This window comes from Globicephala melas, chromosome 2, assembly GCF_963455315.2.
Source record: "Globicephala melas chromosome 2, mGloMel1.2, whole genome shotgun sequence".
NCBI lineage: Eukaryota > Metazoa > Chordata > Mammalia > Artiodactyla > Delphinidae > Globicephala > Globicephala melas.
The window spans coordinates 116,392,752-116,420,004 of NC_083315.2; the positions used below are offsets into that span (position 1 = coordinate 116,392,752).

The 27,253-nt window shown below is 35.1% G+C and overlaps 1 protein-coding gene across 6 annotated transcripts in view; it reads left to right on the forward strand.

The window, feature by feature from the left end:
- MIPOL1 (mirror-image polydactyly 1) overlaps window positions 1-27,253 on the forward strand; it is a 301,233-nt gene that overhangs the window by 177,210 nt on the left and 96,770 nt on the right. For all 6 annotated transcript variants that reach the window (XM_060294763.2, XM_060294764.2, XM_030854822.3 and 3 more), the window contains one exon: window positions 24,663-24,757. In XM_060294763.2, the coding sequence (XP_060150746.1) occupies window positions 24,663-24,757 (95 nt within the window). The remainder of the gene's footprint in view (window positions 1-24,662; window positions 24,758-27,253) is intronic.

Here is a 27,253-nt window from a genome sequence, read left to right on the forward strand (position 1 = left end):
GTGGAGCAATGGGTATAAATGCTCTGGGGGAGTAAGCTGAAGAGAAAATGTGTAATGAGAAAGTAAAGATAATGTAAACAAGTATCAGTTTGCTGTATAACTGAACAGATGGAGTGGTAGTTAAAGGGAGACCTTTGTCAAAGGAGGATACATCTGAAATATAGAAAAAAAATAGTGTAGGAAGGATATGTATTCATACACGTAACCAGTTTGAATGTTGTTTTCACCTTAACTTTTCATATTTTGTTGGAAGCAAACCTCAGTTTGTGAGGTTGAATGAATGAATGAATGAAAGGTGAGAAAGTAGAGATAATATCATGGGCTATCTTTCATCCTCTCACTTTAAAACATAAGGTACATATCCTTAGCTCTGCCCACAGTAAGCTTATGTCAGAACCTAACAACCTATCAAAACTTCTTTCCAACTCTTTAGGCCTCAGAGGACTAAGGTCTCACCCTCATTTCTCGAGTAAAATAGAGCTGTGGATTACTAACCTCATTCACCTTTATTTCCCCCAGAGATGCATTGCCAAAAGAAAAATGTACAATCTCAATTTCTTCACCTTTTTCCTTTCTTTAACTGTTTATTATCTATAACAACTTAATAGTAAAAATCATTGGAAGTGGATTAAGATGCTCCTGCCTCATGCCAAAATCTGCAGTAATGGTTGGACCTTGACTGTAATTCTTTGTGATAAATTAAGGAGTTTGATGTTAGTTTTGTTCCATTAATTTGTGATTTAAGAAAGGACTTTTTAGGTATCCAGGATGTCCTAGTGCTTTGTCCAACATTATCGTTAGAAATACATTTAAAATCTACATGAAGGGGACTTCCCTGGAGGTCGAGTGGTTAAGACTTCGGTTTCCAATGCAGGCGGTGCAGGTTTGATCCCTGGTCGGGGAGCTAATATCCCTCATGCCTGGGGCCAAAAAACCCAAAATATAAAACAGAAGCAATATTGTAACAAAGTCAATAAAGACTTAAAAAATAAAACAGAAGCTGTACTGTAACAAATTCAATAAAGACTTTAAAAATGGTCCACATCAGGGCTTCCCTGGTGGCGCAGTGGTTGAGAGTCCGCCTGCCGATGCAGGGGACGTGGGTTCGTGCTCCCGTCCGGGAGGATCCCACATGCTGCGGAGCGGCTGGACCCGTGAGCCGTGGCCGCTGGGCCTGCGCGTTCGCAGCCTGTGCTCCACAACAGGAGAGGCCACAGCAGTGAGAGGCCCATGTACCGCAAAAAAAAAAAAAAAAAAAAAAAAAAGGTCCACATCAAAAACATCTTTAAAAAATATAATAAAATCTACATAAAAATATGTTTAGTTAATTATAGAATTTTGTGAATGTTTGGAAACTTGGAATCTTGGAATTTTTTACCTGAATATCTTGCATCAAATAGATCAAATACAATGTGATAAATCGATATTTTGTTCCCAGTTTCCAAAATTGCATGTAACGTAGTGAGGGAATGTTAATAAGTGTGTTGAAAAGCAGTCTTCCCCAGAAAATAAGTTTGCATACTTATTAAACAAGATTAAACAAATTTCTTTGTGGGATTTCTCAAAGTCTTTAATTTTCTAATGTTCTTTGTTCATTTCTAAAAGAGATTTAAAGTACAGCAGGGGCACTTATATGACCAAGGGATCCTTTGTTCCCTTAGCACAAGTTAACATCGGTTGCAAGTTTCCTGTCACTCAGTTTGGGAAATTGTGGCATAAGCGAGGTTCAAATGTGGTCTGAATTATAGATCCATCACAAATTTGTCACCATTATGTTATTGCGGTGAAATCAAAGTATATACAGTACAATTTCTTCATTCTTAATCCTAAACTGCTATAAAAAATAATTACCCAGTTGAGCCAATTGCTGTGATTGTGGCTTTATCTTCAAGCTTAATTTTGTCCTCAGTGCCCCTTAGCGATTCTTTTAGCATGATCTCTACAACAACCGTTTCTAACTTCCACTATTCTTTTAGAGGTCTTAATTCCAGTGTTCTTCCTCTTTCTTGTCTGAGAAGATAAACTTGCATCTTACTTCACAGAGAAAATGGGTCTAGTAAGAATGATCTCTCAACCTCATCCTTATTTGCTTTCCTAATGTCTCAGAGGAGGTGACATCCCTCCTTCTATTCAGAGCTATTCCATCTGCTGTGCTCTCAATCCTGTATTCTCTTGTTATAACAGCTGTTTCTAAATGATAGTCTGTGGATCAGCTGTGTATCAAAATTACCTGTAGAGTTTTTAAAAAATACAGATTCTGAAGCCCTCCCTCAGAGGATCTGATTCAGTAGGTCTGTGATAGGCCCTGAAAATCTGTTTTTAAAAAGTTCTCCAGGTGATTCTCATATGTAACCGGTTGTGGGGACCACTGATGGATGGAATTTTGATCTATTAGCTATTTTTTTAGTACTTTTGGTGGGACAAATGTTTTTGATTTTTAAGAATTCCAGTTAATCAGTTATTTTGTCTATGGACTGTGTTTTTGGCATCATCCTAAGAACTCTTTGCCTAATCCTAGGTCATAAAGATATTCTCCTACATTTTCTTCTAGAAGTTACATAGTTTTACATTTTACATTTAGACTTATCCATTTTGAGTTAACTTTTCTGTAACATGTGAGTTAACTTTTCTGTGACATGTAACATGTGACAGGTTGAAGTCTTTTTTTGTTGTTGTTTTTTGCATATGGATGTTTAATTGTTCCAACACCATTTGTTAAAGGACTCGACTCTCTCTGTTGAATTGCTTTGCACCTTTATCAAAAAAACAATTAACCGTATTTGTGTGGCTTCACTTCCGGACTAGCCAATCTGTTCTGTTGATCTGTCTGTCTATCCCTTCACCAATACCAGGCTGTTTTGATTTCTGTGGCTTTATAGGAAGTCTTAAAATTAAATAGTGTGATTACTCCAACTTTATTCTTCTTTTCAAAATTATTTTAGCTATTCTACTTTCCTTACCTTGTGTAAGTTTTTAAGTCAGCTTGTCTACATCTACAAGAAATCCTGCTGAGATTTTGCTAGGAATTGACCTATAGATCGATTCAAGTAGAATTGACATCTTTACTATTTTGAATATTACAGTCTATGAACACGATATGTGTCTCCATTTATGTCTTCTTTGATTTCTTTAATACCAGTTGTCATTTTGAGCATACAGATCTTGTACAAGTTTTGTTAGATTTACACTTAAATATTTATTATCAATATTGTAAATAATATTGTTTTTAATTTTGTGTTTCCAGTTGTATATTGCCAGTCTACAGAAATAAAATTGATTTTGGTTTGTTTATCTTGTTTCCTGCAGCTTTGATGAACCCACTTATTAGTTCTAGGTTTTTGGGGTTTTGGGGTGTTTTTTAAGATTCCTTGGTATTTTCAACACAGGCAATCATTTATCTATAGATAGGGACTTTTTAATTTCTTCCTTTCACATGTGTATGTCTCTTCTTTCCTCTTTTTTCTTTATTGCACTGACTGGAACTCCCAGCAGTGTGTTGAATAAGAGTGGTGAGAGTGAACTTCATTGCCTTGTTCCCAATCTTGGGGAAAAGCATTCAGTCTTTCATCTTTAAGTATGTTGTTAGCTGTAATTTTCTGTAGATACTCTTTATCACAACAAAGACGTTCTGTAGAGTTTTTATCATGAATGGATGTTGAATTTTCTCAAAGGCTTTCTCAGCATCAGTTGAACACAGAAGTAGTTTGAACTCATGAATTCAAAATTGGATTCCAAATAAGTTACAGTTTGCTACAGAAATTGAGAAAGTCCTGTTTAACTTGTCTGCCTATAGTGGGTAGAATTGTGTCCTCCTAAAAAATCCTTAAGTTCTAATCCCTGGTACCTATTAATGTGACCTTATTTGGAAATCAAATCTTTGCAAATGTAATCAAGTTAAAATGAGATTATAGGGCTTCCCTGGTCGTGCAGTGGCTGAGAGTCCGCCTGCTAATGCACGGGACACGGGTTCATGCCCCAGTCCGGGAAGATCCCACATGCCGCAGAGCGGCTAGGCCCGTGAGCCATGGCCGCTGAGCCTGCGCGTCCGGAGCCTGTGCTCCACAACGGGAGAGGCCACAACAGTGAGAGGCCCGCATACCGCAAAAAAAAAAAATGGGGTTATACTGCATGAAGGTGGACCCTAATCTAATGACTGGTGTCCTTATAAGAGGAAAATTTGGACACAGACTCAGAAGACACTGGAAAGAAAACCATGTGATGACAGAAGCAGAGATTGGAGTGATGTGTACACAAGCCAAGGGATGCTAAGGATTGCTGGCCACCACCAGAAGCCAGGAAAAAGGCAGAAAACAGATTCTCTCTCATAGTGTCTGGAAGAAAGCAATCCTACTGACACCTTGATTTTGAACTTCTGGCCTCAGAACTGTGAGAGAATAATTCTTGTGGTTTTAACCCACCCAATCTCTGGTAATTGGTTCCAGTAGTCCTAGGAAACTAATATAATGCTGCTTCCTGGTGACTTTGAGTTCTAAAACGGTTTTATTCCAAAAAATGGTCTTGTTTGTTTGTTTTTTGGTCATATAAGTATTTTTCACAACCTACACATAACATCAATCAACTCAGGTGGTCCACTCTTCCTTCTTTAGGCTCCTTATAGCTTTTTCAGTGGTCATGAAACAGTTTTAGAGAAAAGCATATAAATATCCTCATTGTGTTTCCAAATCATAGAAGGGCATTCTTTTTGTCCTGTACTTTGAAAATATGATTTTATTACAGGCCAGCCTTTTAATATCTTTTCTATGGCCAGCAACAGTGATAGCCATCATAGGCACATATCTAAGGAGGCTGTCTACCTCCATTTCTATAAAGTAAAAAATCTCATTAAATAATATTGCATGTTTTGGGAGAATCAAAAGTGAACAAAAACTTTCGTTATAAAAGCCTCAGTATCACGGATAAACAGATCATACCCCTGTCTTAGAAGTATTGCATACAAGGTGTGCGGGACATTTGGCAGGTAAGATCTTTTCATTTTCTTTGGGAAGAAGTTTATAGACTGAAAAGAAACTGCCGAAATTTGCATTTACACTGTCTGCCTAATATCCAGATAAATGAGAAAAGTCTAGTTTATATTTGGACAAGATATCAACAATCTTTTGTTTTATGTTTTCTACAGTTTAAAACCCTCATAGAAATCAAGAAGACAATTTGAAACTCCCTTTGTCAAATGAAAGTACCTAGTAAGTAGGGGGGATGATTTTTGTTTCTCTGACTTGGCACATCACTTGACATGGTATAGAAAGCGTGATTGCCATTAAGTGCTGACAAAGTCAGCACTACACTGTAAGGGGCCAGCACAACTCTTATCAAAATCCTTTTTTGTTTATCCGTTGTTGCCGCCTCTGAGCCAAAATAGGTAATTTTACTCAGTTTCATAGAACAGTCAAGGAAACAAAACAATAGTTTGTGTCTGTTTTGTGTAGTATGCCCAGGCTAATGCAGCCTGATGTAATTTATTATTATTGGTGTGATTTGGGGAGGAAGAAAAACACAAAAAACCCTTTTGATTGATTTAGAAACACTTGCCTGTCTCACCCCAGACTTGGGAGATTCAGTTTCCGTATGTTCTTTCACATCTCCCTCTCTAGCATGTCCAACCCCAAATTCTCTCTGCATATCTTACAGTATGTTCTGTTTTGATTGTTTATCTGCCTAATCTACCTGTGCATGTGTCCTCTCGTTTAGCCTTCATTTTTGGTGATGTCTGGGTCATGCCGGCATTGGGATTGTCATTCTTATTTTCATTATCTGAACTCTTAGAAAGCATGTTCATAATATTCACTGTGTTAAACATTAAACTAGCACTATCTTGATACAAAGCACAACAATTACTGCACAGAGGAAGTCAGAGATGAACTGTTAACATTGACAATGTACTTTTGTTGAACTTAAGTTGCATCACTAGGAGTGATGCAATGATGAATGATCCATGATTGTGAACCACAAATCATGGTTGCTAAATTAGTGGCCAGAGAAAAAAGCAGCAACTGCAGAGGAGAAGGCAGATAATTTTGCTGTGTCCGTCAGATACTAAAACCAGTATTGCTTTCAGCCCTATTTTTTGGACTACCATATGAGTTTGTACTACCCCCCTGCCAAACTTCGACACCCATTGCCAAAGATCAGAACTTTTTACATCCCATGGAGGGGTTTCCCAAAATGGTTGGTCAGCCTGTGGACAACTCTGATGTCAGAGAGTGGACTCTTGAAAGTGAAGCAAAGGAGGTTGTACTTGGTATGATAGAAATAAGGCAGTTTTGATGATTTTTCCCTGAGGAATGACAAAATGTATGACTTGATAATACCAGAGTTGGAGGAAAGTAATCTCACAGGTTTTAATAGAGTTAACTAGGGCAGGTATAGGAAGGTAGGAAAGACTGGCTTGGAGGCTGTTGGAGTATTTCATGAATGAAGTGCATAAGTTCAAATTACTGGGACTGGAGGTCATTGATAAGGATAGGACAAAGTTCAGTGAACCCTGCAGGATCAATACTGACTCCCTATGGAGTCAATATTATGATCCAAAAGGAGGACTATTTGCCATTTGTACAAAAGGAAAACAAATACAACTTTTAAAAGTTTGAATGAATGATAGGAAAAGAAATGGTGGAATAAAAGTTGTTTTTGCCCTGAATACCAGAGCTCCAGTAGGCCCTCTTGTCTTGGAAAGAAGCTATCTCTGTCCAGTTAATGATCATGCCCTAAGAGAAACTTGCCAATCTGCCTAATGAAGAAACTACTTACTAAATCTTGCTCATCACCACTCTTCCAAATACACTGCTGTGGTTTTCAAATGTGAAAATGTGCTGAGGGAACCCATATGGGCGGATATGAATAGGCTTGAGAGTCCACATGTAATTCAGAGAATTTGATTGCTGCATGGAGAAAGACCATATTCTACCACACAGTTGGCTCCAATTGAAGCTGTTTTAGTACAAGAAGAAAACTTAAAAATTAAAATAAAACTTCTTATGGAGGGTCAGATATTTTGAGGGAGTGATCAAAATAGACCAGCATTAAAAAAAAGATATCATAGGAGATTTGAACAACAGAATGATCAGGGACAAAAATCTAGTGATCTGGAGGAACAAAGGGAGAAAACAAAGAATTGGAGTGAAATGCTAGACAAAGAAAACCTGGTGTGTGGAAAACAGGAGTAACTCTAGAAGTGAAAGGAGTAGATGTAAGGGAAACCATATTCAAAGAAATAATAGATGAAAATTCACTTGAACCAAAGAAAAACTCAAGTTATCAAAATGAAAGTACATCGCAAGGACTGGGTAGAATAAATTTTTTATTCATATGTAAATTTATATACATATGTTAAATGTATAGATATATCTGGCTAGGATATCTGTACTCTGTTGGTAAAAAGAAAATGTTTCCTTTCCAGCATAGGAATAATGGTTTGCAAAGGAAAGAGCATCATACTTGTATTAAATTTCTCACCTGCAAAACTGATAGTAGTACAGTGCAACTATATTAATAAATCTTACAGGAAGTACTGCAATCTAAGAATCCTATATCCCAAATATCATTTATACAAGTGGGCAAAGCAAAGGCTTTTGTTTTATAACAAGTAAGTCTAAGAAAGTTCCTATTTATCCTTACTTGAAGAAGTATTATAGCCTACAGAAAAGTAAAACAGATCTCAAAAGAAGGAAAGGTAATGTATAAGAACCAGTGGTAGCCAATATGCCTTAAAATTTATAGATAAATTTAAGCAGTGATAAGATGATTTTAAGTGTGATATGCGTTGAGAAAGGATTCTCAAAATATGTTACATACAACAGGAAAAATCCAAAATATGGCATGGACTACAGTTTGTTTGTTTGTTTTTTGCGATACGCAGGCCTCTCACTGTTGTGGCCTCTCCCGTTGCGGAGCACAGGCTCCGGACGTGCAGGCTTAGCGGCCATGGCTCACGGGCCTAGCCGCTCCGCGGCATGTGGGATCTTCCCGGACCAGGGCACGAACCCGTGTCCCCTGCATCGGCAGGTGGACTTTCAACCACTGCGCCACCAGGGAAGCCCTGGACTACAGTTTTAAACTATTTCAAGTAAACTGTAGGAGTGGTAAGTGAGGATAGAAGAGGTTTTAAAAAACCTTATTTTTACTTTTAAAGTTTTACCTTTATTTATGAGGTGTATCAATTATGAGGTGATGTAAAACTGGAATTAGTATGTGGAATATGAAATTCAGTAAAGCCAAATTGATTATTTCAGTTAAGAGGATAAAGTTTTCTATTCATGGGGATATACATGGTGGGTCAACCTAAATTAAATAAACCATATCTTTTTATGATATGATTTACTTTTTGAACAATAAGTAGACAAAGATATCTTTGTTATTTTTCAATATTTATATTCACTGAAAATATAATAAGATCGTATATACTACATGCTGGAAATACTAAAAGGAAAAGAAATTTGCCATCTATTGGGTAGATAAATGTACAAAAATGCAAATGTAATTAGATGAATGCTATAATAGATATATACACAAGGTGAAGTGAAGCATAGGACAAAGAATAGTTTTTGTGGGGAGATTTGAAAGAATGCAGAGCAAGTTAATGAGTGTGCCAGTGAGCAAGGTGGGAAAGGCATGCTGAACAGTGGAAATGTGGATGAGAAAATGCAGATGTGTATCCCAGGTTATTAAATCATACAGTAAAATTCTTAAATTGAAATGCATTGAAATTGGTGCGAAAATAAGATATCTGAAGCACCCCCTGTTGAAATTAGCTGTGAATACTGGAGTAGTGTTCTGAGTTATCCCTAGGTATTTTCAAATTTCAAAAAAAGCAGCATTTAGAGGAATTGTGTACAGCAATCAGATATTCACTACATATTGCCATTCTTCTTTTTGTGGAAGAGAGCGGGTATATATTTCCTGGCTTATTGTTAAACAGCAGTGAGTTTAGGAGTCGGTTTCACTTCTGCCTTCCCTGTATTTAGGTCACGTAGGATATAATGAGAGGACAGCCCTCTTGCTTCAGTAGTAGCTATGGCTGCCTTGGATGGTAACCACAACCTGTACGTACCTTTCCACAGAGAAGAGAAAGCATGATCAGCTGCTGTGTCACGTGTGTACTTTTCCAGTATTCCTGCATAGTGCAGAGGGAAAGGAGGACTGCTCCAGTGTCAGGGTAGATGTTTGCTCTTAACAGAACTATGTGAGAAATTAGGTCTTGTCTTAGAACTGAGAAATCACAGAATAAATTCTACAGCCTAATAAAGATGTCCAGACATTAAAACCAACAGTTTGCTCCTCTATTTGCACATTTTGCTAGCTTCCATATATCAGGAGCTTCCTTATGAATTATATCGTTTTAAATATTACAAATTTTCATGGGAAATTGGTTTCATAGAAATGGACCATCTTTCTCTTTTTTTGTAATGTGCTTATCTCTCTTGTTTTTAATTATATAATTATATAAATATGGAAAGTCCTGTAATTACATGGAATGTGGCAAGCTTCAGATTTTTCATATTGGAAAGCCAGAGTGCCCAAGTGGCAACCTAAATAATATTTCTATAGAAAGTTTGCCTTTGTTCATTTTTTTTTTTTATTACAGCCTCTTTTGGTGAAATGACTTATTTACATGTTTTTTAATATTTCTGTCCCTCTTAATTGTCCTGATGCCTAACTGAGGGCGTTCAGAACTGATAATCAGTAGCTTTTGTATTTAACTCTGGAAGAACAAGCTGCTTATGATGACCCAACAGAGACATGAGGAAGGTTTGTGAAAGGGGTGTATTCATCCAGCTCTAATCCTTATTTTCAGAAAGACAGTGTCTTTAAGTGTTCTCTAATTAGTGAATAGATATGGTTGTAAATTCTTGTAGATACCTCTTTTGTAGGACAGAGGTGGATGCCTGGCTTGTTTAAAATCTTTGTTTTACATTTCTTTTAAGTGAAATTTTAATATGAACATTTGACAATAGAAAATAGGAAAAGTAATTTTTATACATATAATTATTCCTATTTTATTAGTATGCTCCATTGTGATGTTTCTTTTTTGACATCATCATAATCGGAAACTTGAATATTGTATAAGAGGATGTCTACAAAATAAAAATAAGGTTTTATGTTTTGTTTTCCTGCTTGCTCGTTTGCTTTGCTGATCTCCTGTGTACATAAAATAATGTTTACTTCTATGAAGTAAATTCTTTTTGGGTTTGGTAAAATTGCTTCTACCAGTCACTGAGGAAATGTAAACTAGGGAACAAGACACTGATATTTAGTCCTACCAAGAGGAAATATATTGCTTCAGTGAACTGAATATAAAACATGATCAGTGAAAACACCTGGAAATCAAAAAGAACAGATTTTAGTTATGCTTCTCTTTTTCAAAGAACTTAATGCTTAGCTATTGTTAGTACTAGAGAAGTAAGTTGGCAGTGACATTTGAAATATGATAAATAAAAGCCTACCGAATGTCTGCTTCTACTCTTAGCACTTGTCTGATTTCCTTCTCCAGAAATTGCATAATGGAAACTACCATAGGGTTAATGAGAGTCAAATACACAACCCTACTTGTTGTAATAAATATATTCTCTATAACTGTGTAATGATAAAGCCATAGTTATTGAAACTACCAAAGTTATTGAAACAGTCGGATGGGAGCTTTTTGCCTTCATCACCTGTATTATTAATTGGAGATAATTACTGCAGAGCAGCTGGCTGTTGGTTTTAGGGGGCATCAATTGTTCTTCTCACCCAACTGTTGGCTAATAAGGATAGTCAACACATCTGTTTCAACAGCTGGTAATTAACAAAAGCCTAATTGCTGCAACTCTTTTAACATCCAATCTGTGAAAAAGAAGGGATGTAGAAGAATATTATTTACTTTGTGCTTTGCACTCTCTGAAACCAGTTTCTCTTTTTTCTCTCTCCCTCCACTTTTTTTTCCTTACTTTGAACACCACTGCCTTTGTATGAAGCATTGAATGGCAAGAGAACACAATATGGTAATCCAGAGCTTAACTTTTTCAGATCTTTGTTGGTGTTTCTTATTGCAACATTTCTTTGCTAACTTGCAAGATAAAATGGATCAAAAGCATTTTGAGTAGTTCCATACAACAGTTAAAATCCGCAGCAGTGTGCCCTAGGCTGTGTTGCTGTTGTCTGCAGCATCCAAAAGGAAACAGGGAATTCTCTTTTTTTCATGCTTTTCACATGCTTAAACACAACTCCCAAATAATTCCACGTTCATATACAGAATTTTCGTTTAAATTAATGTTTATATTGATTAACACAAATGAAGTCAGGTTTAGCAGTTTCTCTTCCTTTGTTTTGTCATCTCTTAAATACTTCAGTTGCTTTGTTTAATGCCTCTATGTCAACTTAAAGTATTCAAGAAAATTTTTAATTTGTATGTGAAATCTTGGCTTCCTCTGTTTTTCTTTAAAATGTGTTTTGGTCTTTTTTAAAACTTTGACTTTAATTCAGATAACTTCAGTTATTTCTTGTTGATTTTTAAGATGGCTAGGAAATTTACTGGCTTAGTGTTAGAAACCAGAGTAAAATGGTTTCACAAATGAGAGACTTATAAATTAACATTTCTTTTCTTTGAAATTTCTTAGTACTCTTATTTAATTATGAACTATTTCAGTAAAAATATCTTTCATATAACCTTGGTTATAAAGCTTTATATTTATGTTTTATATAATTGTAATTTTTGCTAGTTACATATTAATGTTGAACTATTTAAAAATTTCCATGTAGAATGTAACTTATTAAGATGTTGTTTTTCTTTGTATAAGAATATATTTTTCCAGTTATCATGGCTGATTTTTCAGTAACCTTTTCCATAGTCTTACATTTTCTTTATAGCCTATATATATAAAAACTTTTCAATGAATGAAATTTTTATTTTTATTAATTAGAGATTACATGATCATACTGATTTTCCTTTTAATACATTCATAAAATTTTAGATTAATGTTAAGGTTAATCTGATAGATGGTGATTATGGTACTCATTTAATATGAGTATTAGAAAATTCCTTAGCAAAAATGTTACTCAAGTTCTCTTGAATAAACTCGCTTCACTAACTTTTCAGTTGGCAGTATTTCTACGCAGGCAGTTCTTTAATTGTTGTTAGGTATGTTGAAAGGTATAGAAGAAATTCTACCCAAGTGCTTGCCATGGACTGAATTGCAGATTGCATAATTTCAAAATTTTTTGCTGGCAGGATAAGTTTAAGTTTAGTCCAGCAGGTGTTCAGGTGGTGAAGTATATTATAGATGTAGTGAAAAAACATACAAGATCCTGAACAAATAAACAAAATACTGCTGACTAAAATTCTAACTAAACAGAAGAGCACCGGACTGTAGAGAAACGTTTACAACTCCTGTAAAGGAGGGGAATATTGTCATTTTGGGAAATGTTTGCATCTTGAGTTTAAATAAGAATTTAATTTTCTCTGTGTGCTCATGTTCTTAGGTAGTACCAGAGAGAGCAAGCTTGGTGAAAGGAATGTATCATACCATGAGAAAGGAGAATGGACTTTTGGGGGGAACTCACATTCCAGCTGATGCTTTAAGTGTTTTCTTGCATATAATTTTTTTTTCCAGAGGAAATAACCTCAAGAACAAGTGGTGTGATAGACAGAAAATCAATAATTTAATGGATATTCTCTGAAGACTATGCATACTGCATGATTAACCCGTTTTCTAGACATTAAAAGAAGCAAATCTCATTAAATGATGGGTAGATTATTAGTGAAGCCAGTGAGATGGTCAGTGGTTTTGTACATATCGGTATAAATGATTTTCAGGGGTGTAGTCAAGAAGTCCTGGGAGCCAGACATCTAATGGGGTCTAACTAGCAACAAATTTAAGATCAAGGTAGTATCTTCTGAGATAGAGTTCATTCAGTGGAAAAGATAGAGCCTCCACAGTCTGAATTAATGGACAAAGAAATGGTTCAAAGTAAATATGTTAAATTACTTATGGCTTAAAAATTGAATGATATCATACACTAAAAATAAAAATACAAAAATAAGACTTTAAAATAAATGACAGTGAGCAGAAAAGGAGCTACAAATTGGAGTCAACTATGTTACCTTTAGAGTCATCACAATAGGATATAACAGCTTGTTAAAAGTTGGAGAAGAGGTTGGCAAAGTAGTTAATGTACAGACTCATGATTGTTTATTTAATGGATAGTTAAGAGTTCTATACTCAAATTCTGGTTCTGACACTAACTTTTATTTATAACCTTAAAACCTGAGACGTTTAAGTAAATAATTTCCTAAGAAGTGGTTCTGCCACCACAAGGAATTTTTTTTCCTGAAGGATTCACGGTGTTAAAGGTAGTTAATGGGGAATGTTTCAATTTCTATTTTTCAACATTTTATCAATTAAATAATTACTTATATATACTTTTCCCCTTTAAAATAAGCAAGACTATGATAACTTCTTAGTATTTGTTAAATTAGATTATGTGGCAGTTATTGGAAATCAGACATCTAACAAGCTTATGATACAGTTTATCACTCAGCTGAACCATGCTAGCTGCTGTAGTGATTCTGACCATTAAACTGTTCTAAATAGTTTTCATTATTATATTATATTGTGTTTATTGTAGAACAAAGAGGCTATTGTTTAAAGACAGGAAGCAAAAGAAATACTAATCATGTCACACTAGTTAATACAGAGCTTAAAAGTTATGATATTGAAAATATCGTTAGGGTGACTGTGTTCAAAATTTTACTTTACGTTTCATATATTTGGATTTTAGACTGGATAGCCACACAGTGGGTTGTTCTCAGAGAAGGGCTTGCAAGTGGCAATCTGAAACCTTCTCTTGTATCTTTTCTATTTAAAAGCAATTCAGGAAAATTATTAAAATAATTAAATCCAGTTAATGTACCAAATGTGAGAATTCCAAACATTAAATTATAAAAACAGTTTGGTCTACTTTTGATTGCATAATATGTGTTAAATTTCAATATGGGCTTTTCCTTCCTGAAGTGTGGCAAGAACATACTGTGGCGACCGTTGTGCTGCTGACCTGCCAGGTCCTGGACAAAATCTAATTCATGCATTGCTAGACTCACAAAAAATAGAGGAAAGCTTCCAAAGATTTTACTTCACCAAAAAATTGGGAGTTGAACCAGAAACATCCCCCACTGGTAAGCAAACCAGTGTACCCCAGCTACACCAGGGGCAAACATCTATAGAAGTACTTTGATCTTCACTTGGGATCCCAGTCTGTGCCAGAAACTGCAGCATTAATCCAGACTTCTTGAACTTTATCTAGGAATTGTCCCCACTGGCTCCCTGATGAAATAGACACAAGTTCTCCTGAGAGAAAGGCATCGCCAATTTAGTCCAGCACAATTCCCATAAATTATTATCTGGAAAATGTGAATTCACAGCAAAGGTCAATCAAGCACATGAGAAAGAAAACCATTATAAATGGTAGTCAACAGACACAACAAACCCAAAAAGAGAACACACAAACACAATAAAGTCATCTGTAGAATATAGAATAGCTATGTACGAAATGCTTCAATGAGTATTTAAATAAATAGATTATGAATCTCAACTATGTGAATAAACCACAGTGTTTTCTAGGAAACACCAGGCAAATCTGAAAAAGAATCACATACAATTTTCAAAAAAAGGAAAAAACATGAAAATAACACATTTTCAGACAACTAAAAATTGAGTTAGTCATTTTCAGCTTTGTATTAAAGAAACTTTCTTTAAATAGAAGGAACATGATTCCATAAGGCAGGGGTCCCCAACCCATGGGCCATGGACTGGTACCAGTCTACAGCCTGTTAGGAACCAGGCCGCACAGCAGGAGGTGAGCAGTGGGTGAGCAAGCGAAGCTTCATCTGCCGCTCCCCATCACTCGCATTACCGCTTGAACTATTCCCCCCACCCCCCAGTCCTTGGAAAAATTGTCTTCCACGAAACCAGTCCCTGGTGCCAAAAAGGTTGAGGATGGCTGCCATAAGGAACCTTCCAGCCAGGAAGGAATGAAACACAAAAAAAGTGACAAGTATAGATGCACATTGACTCAAGAAAATAATATTAATAATGTCCTTTGGGTTCAAACCTAAATAAGATGAATTATAATACATTTAAAGAACAGTAACAAATAAATTGGGAGGAAAGTAAATAGAGTTAAAGGATTTTAGGTCCTCCCATTGTCCAGGAGTATTAATATTAGATTTATGATAAGTCAACTTGAGTCTTGTAATTTCTGGGATAACTGTTAAAAGAATGTGAAGGAAGTATTATGTTCAAATAAAGAAGAGGAAATGTGATAATAAAAGAACCCAAAATATAACAAGAAAAGGTAATTTTAAAACAAAAATGTAACAACTAGCAGGACAAATAGAAAGCACAAAATAAGAATGTATACTTAAGCCCAAATCTAGAGGTAATTACATTAAATATAAAATGATCAAATGTCCCAGTTAAAAGACAAAGATTTTTAGACTGGAAAAAAATACAGGCAAACCTCATTTTATTGCACCTTGCTTTATTGCGCTTCACAGATACTGAGTTTTTTACAAATTGGAAGTTTGTGGTAACACTTTGTCAAGCAAGTCTATCAGCACCATTTTTCCAATAGCATTTGTTCACTGTGTGTCACATTTTAATAATTCTCACTATTTCAGACTTTTTCATTATATTTGTTATGGTTATCTGTGATCAGGGATCTCTGATGTTACTATTGCAAAAGGATTACAACTCACTGAAGGCTCAGATGATGGTTAGCATTTTTTAGCAATAAAGTATTTTTTAATTAAGGTATGCACATTTTTTTAGACATAATGCTATTGCACACTTAATAGACTACAGTATAGTATAAACATAACATTCATATGCACTGGGAAGCCAGAAAATTCATGTCACTTTGTTTATTGCAATATTCACTTTATTGTGGTGGTCTGGAACCGAACTCGCAATATCTCAGGTCTGCCTTTACGCTGTTTACAGTAGTCACGTCTAAACCTAGGCATGTAAAGAAGATTGACGTTAACAAGATATAAAAAAGATACGCCATGCAAACACAAATAAAAAGAATGCTGTTGAAACTCTATTAATATCAGGGAAAATAGAATTTAAAGCTGCAAGGTTTTTAAATTCATTTATTTTGCTTTATATACAATAGGTGAAATCATGGCTCACTGACAAGATGGTTTCCTGTCACAATGCAGTGTTACCATGCAAGCACATGGTTGCCATACAACCACTATTAACTCCTTTTTTTCCTTCCTATCATTATGTGCCCTGGCAAACCTGTTCTAGAACAGTGTGAATTTCAGGTATTTTGTTTCATCGCCCCCAGAAACATGTTCATCTAGACAAATCAAACATTTCCTTTCTTCATTTCCCCATGTATCATTAACCAAAAGCTTATAAAGACCAACAGATATTCAGTAGGCTCTATGTAAACCTGTAGTCTCTGGCACTCTAGATACATAGTCGGCAGACTATGGCCTCTGGACCGGCTGCCTGTTTTTATAAATAAAGTTTTTTTGGAATACAGCCATGCTTGTTCATTTACATATTGTCTATGGCTGCTTTCACTTTACAACAATAGTTGAGTAGTTACAACAGAATCTTTATGGCTCACAAGTCTAAAGTATTTATTATGATCTTAGTCCTTAACAACCATGCTTTAGATGACCACATGGCTTGAACTTACACTTTAAGCCCAATTCCTTCTCACCTTATTGACCTGTTACTTGATACAATGCTATTCCTTACTGACATAAAGTTATTTCCACAATAATTTCACATCAAAGTTTTAATTGTATCTATTGTACAGCTTATATATTTGTTCACTTTGATATGGCTATACAGTATGGTAAGTTATCTCATTTTATCATTGTATAATCATCCTGAGACATGATGATTATCACCCCCATTTTATCAAAGAGAAAATTGAGGTTCAGTGGCTCTAACCTGTTCAATTATTTATAGAATAATTCAAAGAACTAATTGCTGGAAGTCAAATCCAAGTTTGTTCTTAATCACTGTGCTGTGCTCTCTTTCTTGCATACTTCTCTCTACCCTCCTTTTCTCTGTTTCATGGTTTCTGCTAACTGCTCATAGGCCATTGTCTGCCTATGAATGTTTTTATTTCTGCTTGCATTTCTTTGCTCTCTCACGTCAGATGATAGATCACTAGACAGTGCATATATGACTGCTTTTAAGTCTAGAACCTGATCATCCTTGGTCTGAGAGACATGACATGAGGACAAAACCTAACAACCTCTGAGGAATAACCTTTGAAGAGCAATACACTGTAGTAATATACTGTGGTGGACAATCCCAGTCTTCCTGTGAAGGGGAAATGTAATTGAAATCAGTAATTTGTATCTTTCTGATATAGTAGCTTCTAATTTCTTTAGATATCCTTTTGCAGTGTTTCTTTACTAGGTTCTTAACATGCTTCTGAGGTTCAAAAGTCAAATACTAGAATGGCTATAGTCATATTGTTTGAGCAATTGTGTAATTAGACATATTGTTTGAAAACATCTAATAAGGTATCTTACAGATGTGTTTAATAATGTAGCACAGTCTATATACTTGTGGTTACTCTGTAGAACACTTCTATCAAAACAATTAACACACATGTTAATTGCATGTTAATAATAAGCAATATTTTCCAGATAGTTGTATTCTAGTTCCAACTTTCCTTCTAACCAGCTATGAAACCTTGAACAATTTCCAAATGTTTCCCTAAACGTGTTGTATTAGCAACAATTTCCTAACCTAAAAAAAGTATGTATTACTTCTGAGATCCTTTTCAGGTCTAACATTATTTGATTCCGTGATTTAATTTGTGCTGTATGTTTCTTTATTTAGCAGATATCACACATAAGATCAGATGCCTATGGACTTATATATACTACCAAATGTAAAATACATAGCTAGTGAGAAGCAGTTGCGTAGCACCGGGAGATCAGCTGGGTGCTTTGTGACCACTTAGAGGGGTGGGATAGGGAGGGGTGGGAGGGAGACGCAAGAGGGAGGAGATACGGGGATATATGTATATGTATAACTGATTCATTTTGTTATAAAGCAGAAACTAACACACCATTGTAAAGCAATTATACTCCGATAAAGATGTTAAAAAAAAAAAAAGATCAAATGCCTCTGTTCTCTGATAAAAACAGATTTCTGTTAATGGTCTTGCAGGTTCCAAAGGAAGGCTTAACTGTATCAGACTATTACTATTAAAAACACATTCAAAAGCAAACATAACAAGATGTTAAAGTAAGATAAAAGTGGTTTCTCCACAATATCCATAACAAATAGTGTTCAGTGATGTGAATAGTGTAGTCTTTTCTTTGTCATTCCACATTACTAGGTAAAATTCTAAGGAAACGATGTAGTTCATTTCTAATCCAGTAGTAGTACGAATGGTTGTCCTATTTAGATGGCATTGCTAAAGATATAGTTTAGGAATAATGAGATACTTAATTATAAGGTTAACCTAACATTAGTTAACCAACGTTTTTTTTCAGTCATGTAAGGTAAATAATTTCTGGAGAAGTGATAATATACAGCATAGTAACAATACTGAATCATATATTTGAAAGTTACTATGAGAGTAAATCTTAAAACTTTTCATCACAAGAAAAAAAATTTGTCATCATGTGAGGTGATGGATGCTATCTAAAATTATTGTAGTATTTCTTTTGCAGTATGTATATACACCAAATCATTACGTTGTACACCTAAAATTAATACAATGTTGTATGTCAATTTTATCTTAATAAAACTGGAAATAAAAAAAGAGAAAAGGTACAACACACACACATACACACACACATCCCAGAATGCTGTATACTGAAGTATAAGGGAGAAATATGTATTTTGGACCAAATAAGCTTGAATATGTATTTGAGTTCTGTCAGTCACTAGCTCTGTTATATTTACAAGTTGCTTAATGTTCATGAACCTCAGTTTTATCACCGGCAAAATAGGGATACTAGGAGCTATCTCATAGATTGATTGTCAGGATAGACTATAGTAATGGATTTCAAGTACTTGGTACAATGTCCAACCCATAGAAGGCATTCAACAAATGGCATTGCTATTGTATTGATAGTTAACCACAAATGGTTTTTGTTTTGTTTTGTTTTTTATAAATTTATTTATTTATTTTTGGCTGCGTTGGGTCTTCGTTGCTGCATGCGGGCTTTCTCTAGTTGTGGCAAGCGGGGGCTTCTCATTGCAGTGGCTTCTCTTATTGTGGAGCACAGGCTTTAGGCACACGGGCTTCAGTAGTTGTGGCACACAGCAGGTTCAGTAGTTGTGGCCCATGGGCTCTAGAGCGCAGGCTCAGTAGTTGTGGTGCATGGGCTTAGTTGCTCCACGGCATGTGGGATCTTCCCGGACCAGGGCTTGAACCCATGTCCCCTGCATTGGCAGGCGGATTCTTAACCACTGCGCCACCACGGAAGCCCTTGTTCTGTTTTTTATTGAAGTATAGTTGATTTATAATGTTGTGTTAATTTCTGCTGTACAGCAAAATGATTCAGTTATACATATGTATATATACATTCTTTTTTATATTCTTTTCCATTATGATTTATCACAGGACTTTGAAAATAGTTCCCTGTGCTATACAGTAAGACCTTGTTATTTATCCATTGTATATATAATAGTTTGCATCTGCTCACCCCAAACTCCCACTCCATCCCTCCGCCACCCACCTCCCCCTTGGCAACCACAAGTCTGTTCTCTTATATCTGTGAGTCTGTTTCTGTTTCACAGATAAGTTCATTTGTGTCATATTTTAGATTCCACATGTAAATGATGTCATATGGTATTTGTCTTTCTCTTCCTGAGTTACTTCACTTAGTATGATAAGCTCTAGTTCCATCCATGATGCTAAAATGGCATTATTTCATTCTTTTTTATGACTGAGTAGTATTCCATTGTATATATGTATCTTCTTTACCCATTCATCTGTCAGTGGACATTTAGGTTGTTTCCATGTCTTGGCTATTGTGAATAGTGCTACTATGAACATAAGAGTGCGTGTATCTTTTTGAATTATAGTTTTTTCTGGGTATATGCCCAGGAGTGTAATTACTGGATCATATGGCAACTCTGTTTTTAGTTTTCAGAGGAACTTTGTATTGTCGTCCATCATGGCTTCACCAACGTACATTCCCACCAACAGTCTAGGAGGATTCCTTTTTTTCCACACCCTCTCCAGCATTTGTTATTTGTAGACTTTTTAATGATGGCCATTCTGACTGTTGTGAGGTGGTATCTCATTGTAGTTTTGATTTGCATTTCTCTAATAATTAGCGATGTTGAGCATCTTTTCATGTGCCTGTTGGCCATCTGTATGTCTTCTTTGGAGAAATGCTTATTTAGTTTTTCTGCCCATTTTTCGACTGGATTGTTTGTTCTTTTCTGTTCCTGAGTTGTATGAACTGTTTGTATATTTTGGAAATTAATCCCTTGTCGGTTGCATCATTTGCAAATCTTTTCTCCCATTCCATAGGTTGTCTTTTCATTTTGTTTATGGTTCCCCTTGCTGAAGCACAGATGTTTTTAAGTTTTATCAATTTAGCCAGCACATTTGGCAGTTTCTTTATAATGTGTATAACTTAATAGAGTATATAACTTTTAAAGTATATAAACACACACACTTATCATGTGACCCAGCAATTCCAGTCCTTGGTGTTTATGTAAGCAAGAGTAATGAAAGCGTATTTCCACAAAATGATCAATATGCAGATGTTTATAGCAGCTTTATTAAAACTGCCAAAAGGTGGAAACAATCCAAATATTCATCAACTGGTGAATGAATATACACATTGTACATCCATGCAATGGAATATTGCTCAGTGATGTAAAGGAATGAACTACGGATACATGTAATAATATGAATGAATGTTAAAAGCATTAAGTAAAAGAAGCCAAATTCAAAAGGCTGCCTACTATATGATATTTATATGGCGTTCTAGAAAACAGAAACCTATAGGGGTGAAAATCACATCAGTGGTTGCCAGGGGCTGCGTGTAAAGGAAGGACATTGACTTCAGTGTTGCATGAAGGAACACTTTGGGGTAGTGAAAATATTCTGTATCTTGACTGTGATTGTTATTATATGACTCTATACATTTTTCAAAATGTACACAACTGTACATCAAAAATGGGTGAATTTTTACTTTGTCTAAATTGTAACTCAATAATCCTGCCTAAAAAAATTCATCCATGTGTATACTTCCATATGTGATGCATGTTTTGCTTCAATAAAATTTTTGCCTAAAAATTCAAGTTTAAAAAGTGCTATACTTCTGTAAAATGTTTATCGTACAGTTGTCCATACAGTCGTCCCTCGTTATCTGGAGGGCATTGGTTCTAGGACCCCCACAGATACCAAAATCTGCGGATGTTTAGGTCCCTTAGTCAGCCATCAAGTAACTGTGGATGTGGAACCCACAGATACAGAGGGCTAATGGTATGTAGAAATTCTGACTCACTGTAGGCTTTGCTCAAAAATATGTTTTTAAGTATGTTTATCCAAAATTTCAAGGTAGAATATAAATATAAAGATTCCAAATAGTAAATAAAAAGGGAATATAGATATTTTAGTCCAGTATAAGTAGAGGGAAAAAGGAACAAAGGAAAAGGATGCCAAATATGAAAAACATGTAAAAATAAGTCCAAATATATCTGTAATCCCAATGTACTGCACATGTTCACAACGTGTGAAGGTAACTATAATCAGAATAGATACACGTATTAATACAAATAAGAGTCAAAAACATAATACTGTCCAAAAAAGCAATTGTCTGCGAATGTGTAGAGTATCATTTATATACAGTTTAGAAACGTGTAAACAATCAGATATATTATCTGTAAGTACATAACTACATAGTAAACGTATAAAATATTCTTGAAAATGAGGAACCCAAAATCATGGAAGTGTTTCACTTTGGGGGTTGGAGGGAAGGAAGGGAATGTAGCTAGTGAGTGCAACACATGGGTTGGGATGGAGGATTTCTTTTTTAATAGGAAACAAAATAACAAAAATTCTTTTAAATTTAAAACAAGGTTTTTAACAGTGTGTAAAGAGTACCATCAATATTGTAAGTAGATGTATTTAGTTGCAAATATACATATATGCTTGTATGTGTATAGGCTATTTCTGGAAGGATATACAACAAACAGGTAACTGGAAATTTCATAAGGAGATTTGTAGTACTGAAGATTGGGGGTGGGAGATTTACAAATAATTACCAGAAATATGGGAAATATGATGACAGAGAAACAGGAAAAGTATGTTGTTTGCTAATTTTTTGTTTTTGAGATGAAATATATTTTTGACTTGTAATGTGATGGAATTATATGATATTAATAATGGAAGTAGGAAATGCAGTAGACGTAAGTGGAACATTTAAGTTAGTTAAATTTTCTTATATTGCATATATACCGTAAATCCAACTCAAACTAGCCTAGGCCAAAAAAAAAAAAAAAAAAAGATTTATGTACCCAGGAAGTCCAAGAAATGGATCTAGATCTGTCTGGTATACCGGGATCCAGGATACAAATGACCTCATCAAGATTCAGTTTTCTTCTGGGCCTAGCGGGATGTACTACTCTGTTTGAACGATCTAGATCAGATATACCTGAGGTAGTGGGGAAGGAAGTTCATCTTAGCCACCAAGACTGAGCAGGATCACTGTAGCAAAGTTGACCAGGTAAGCGTATATCTGATAAAGTAGCAGAAGGAGCTTGTAATGCCAGAAAGTTTATAATAACTTTGAACATAGTCACCAGGGCCTAGATACAAGATTAGGCATTTGGAAGTAATAAATTAAGTGGATTGCTATGAAGCAACACCAAATCTTCGTAGCCAACTAAATATAGGAAGAGAAGTGAAATATTCATTATTACCAAAGCACGGGAATTTACAGTTCTCATGATCTCATTTTCATTGTAGAAATTTCTTAGGCAGAATCTTCGTTATGACTTTTTCCAGCTAGAACAGTGTTGGTTTTGTTTCTTGGTTTGGGTTTTTGGGGGATTTTAGGTTTGCTTTTTGCAGAAGTACCAGGTACAAAATCTTCAAAATAATCATCTAAGGTATTTAACATTGTCACATATTTATTTAGCAAATTCTCAATTACCTGTCAAATATTTGATATTTCTTAAATTACATGCAACAGGATGTCTGATGTTTTGTAAGTTGAATGTGATATATCCTTTTTTGGGCAGTTCTTTTTGATTTGTTATTAGTCACATTGGGTATCTGGTCTTCCAAGTTACCATTTCAATCACATATTATAGTATACTGAAAACTGGCAAAGCTGTTAATTATTGGCATCAAGAACCAGCTTTACATGCTTTTTTAATAATTTTTGAGACTGTTTCATCTATAATTCTAGAATGTGACATGTTGAAGCAAGCATACAAGCATCTTAAATTTAATTAAAAAGTAACTTTTTGTTAAAATTTGCTAGCCCAGATAGAGAACTAATTAATTAATTTAGTGCCTAATTTTATATACAAAGATCTAAACTGCTGCATGCTTTTATAATTCTGCATTATTAAAATAGAAAAGTGGCATTGTCTAATGTTCATTTATATTACACTCATTAATTTTCCTATGTGCAGATTTCACAATTTGTCTTGTGACTTCATTCTTATGCAAGAAAATAATTTCAGTGAAGTCATATGATTTCAGCAAAATTAGTGAATTTCTGTCCCCAACTTTTGATTACTTTTTAATTATTACAATTAGTGTAGTTTGTGAGGTATGTGATACCAGTTTGCTTTGTGTTATCTATCAAACACCATTTAAAGTGAAAGATAGCCTTTTCATGGAAATTAAACTTTGAATAAACAAAACTGAAATCTGACTTACCAGTACCATACTTTAAAAGTTGGGTTGATAACTCTTTTTGGCTATGCCTGAAATTCAGTGGGAATGATGGTTGGAAGGTAGCAATTCTTTTAAAATTACTAGTTTGAACCCTATTGAAAAACTGATTAAGACTCTTTAAAATTGGAATATTATAGGCAGAGATGAACAATAACATCCCTTGAATAAAATATTTCTAACATTCAAGATTGCTGCCATTCTCCCTTTAGAGATTTTTTTTTTTTCTGCAGAAAAGGAATTGAAGAGGTTAAATCATATCTGTAAGAATCAGGTTGTAGTCTTGTGTATTTTTTTTCATGTTAAATATCAAAGATGGCTTAACATATTTAGAATTTTCTGAGTTTCTATTAATAAAGTTAAAAGAAAATCTAGCAATCAGGCAGTGGAGCCACATAAAATTTATATGTGAAACACCCACTGCGCTTATCTCTAGATAATGCTCTGAACCCACGTTCCACTTTGTGAATTCCGTGTATAAAGTTAAACATTGCAGAAAGGCATATATCTGATGATACAGATGAATAAGGTTGAAGTTTAGTAATGAGCAAAGTTGATAAATTTAATATGTTCATGTCTTTAGTATTTCTGTTATTAATATAATTGGATTATTTTGTGGGAAATTATGAACCACTACTAAAAATATGATAGGTTTTAAACTCCCAGAAATTAAAGACTTCTATTCATACTATAGCACTGTATTTTAATGTATCAAACTAATATTAAGTTTCTTAAAATATTAATTGCAGGCAAAGTTGTTAGCTATGCAACAAGCCAGAGAAACTGCAGTTCAACAATACAAAAAACTGGAAGAAGAAATCCAGACACTTCGAGTTTACTACAGGTAAAATTCTTTTTATCCTAGGCATAAATAAATGTTAGTTTGGGAAATGTTTCTACCTAATTTTATAGTGGTGAATGAGGAAATACCTCAATGAAATTAAACATTATTCACTTAAGACATTTTTGTAGTTTCAGAATGATTCAGGCCTAAAATATTAATTATTGTACCTTTTTTCCTTCCTGTATTTGGTAAAGTATAAGTTTAGACTCCCATTTTAAAATGGGAATTATAAAATTTACATAACTCTTAGCTAGTTGTCTAAATGGAAGCTGCTTAGCTCTTGAGCAATTTGCTCATCTAAATGGCACCTCTAAAGTGATGGCATACATTTTTTAAATAGTACATGAAAAGCACTTAATAATAGCCTTTCACCTATCATAGTATGAGAAGTTTCTAAAGGAAGGCCACTAAAGGATTTTTAAGACTTATTTAATTTATGCTCCAAGAATAGTTGTGAAATTAATTCAGTAGGTCACACTGGCATTTTTAAATGAAAAGAAATAGAATAGAAAATGTCAGAGTGCAGAAAGGGTAAATATTGTTTTGTGATATTTTTGTTTCAGTTTTGTGTTGTGTGAGAGAGAAATAAGATTGTGTCTTGGGCTATATTTAAAATATATATTCTCACAGTGGATCATAGTTTAAAAAAAAAAAGGTTTGAAAAGTGATGTACGATGCCCTGCATATTCTTTAATACTCACAAAGATTTTAAAAACCTCATCTGAAATGTAAGAATTCACTAACTGGGGCTGTAGGTTATTGAAAGATTTTTTTTAAATTTAGTCCCCATCTTAAAATATAAGTGCATAAAATGTAATTAAATCAAAATCAGTTTTACTGAAATAAAATACATGTGCCATTATTAATATATTAATAATTAAATAACTAGATCTAACAGCAAGCCTATTAAAAAACTGTAATTTCAAAGTAGTAATGACTGTAAATGGTATTTTGAGGATAACTGCAAACACTGAAATGTGACATGAAAATACCAGTGGTTTCTATGGCGTAAACTCTCAAGAGCCACTAATAATACTAGTATAGTTTGTTGCCTGTGTTCATAATTGTAGGAAATACTGTATTTACATGAGAGTGAAAAATAAAGATGAAAATTTTTTCCCACCCTCATGTGAAGAACCCATGTTTTGGAGCAATGTTATTGGCATATACAGTAATTGGTTATTGTTACGGGTTGAATTGTGTCCTTCAAAAAAATATATTGAAATCTTAACCCCTAGTACCTCAGAATGTGATCTTATTTGGAAATAGGGTCTTTACAGAGCTAATCAAGTTAAAATGAGGTCATTAGCATGAGCTTTAACCCAGCATGACTGAAGTTTTTATAGAAAGTAGATATTTGGGCACAGAGCCACAAGCATAGAGGGAAGACTATATGAAGACCCAGGGCAAAGACAGCCTTGTGGCTGGAGTGATGCATCTACAAGCACATGAATACCAAGGATTGTCAGCAAACACCAAAAGCTAGAAGAGGCATGGAAGGATTCTCCCTTACAGCTGTCAAAGAGGACACAACCCAGCAGAAACCTTTATTTTGGACTTGTAGCCTCCAGAACTGTGAGACAATAAATTTCAGTTGTTTTTGTTTTCTTTTTTTTTTTTTTTTTTTGCGGTACGCGGGCCTCTCACTGTTGTGGCCTCTCCCGTTGTGGAGCACAGGCTCCGGACGCACAGGCTCAGCAGCCATGGCTCACGGGCCCAGCCGCTCCGTGGCATGTGGGATCTTCCCGGACCGGGGCACGAACCTGTGTCCCCTGCATCGGCAGGTGGACTCTCAACCACTGCGCCACCAGGGAAGCCCAATTTCTGTTGTTTTAAGCCCCCTAGTTTGGGTACTTTGTCACAGCAGCCCTAGGAAACTAATACGGTTATCAAATACCAAGGATGTTTGTTGGATGACTGCCTGTGGGGAATCATTTGCTTGCAGTTAGAATCAGTAGGCACGTAGGCAAGCAGAACCCTGATAGCGGTTGAAGACGTCCCATCCGTTTTTTTTTTTTTTTAAGAGGGTAAATGTAACAGTCTTTCATCTGTATTTTACACCAGTGAATTCTCAACTGTAACTGCATTAGAATCACTTGAGGAGCCTCTAAAAATCCTGATCCCCATCCCATCCCAGGCCAATTACTTCAGAATCTCTTGGGATAAGACAGCTATCAGTGTGTTTCAAGCTCCTTAGAAATTCCCATGTGCAGCCAAGTTTGAAGGCTGCCATTTTACACTCACACTTCAGTTAGCTGCATTAAATTAGGGTTGCTTCTTGGTAGAATAATAGAAGCATTTATTAAACCCTTTATTAAGACTTATGAATAATGTGTGATTTGTGCCCAGACCTTGGATATTGCAATATGGTATGTAGTAGTTTCACCCCATTGATAGGAAGAGTTTTTATGGAAAACTCTCCTGCCATCCTTGTGAGATAGGACAGCAGGTGCTCTGTTGTTAAAGTGACAGCGTCTGAGAATGCTGAGAGCAATG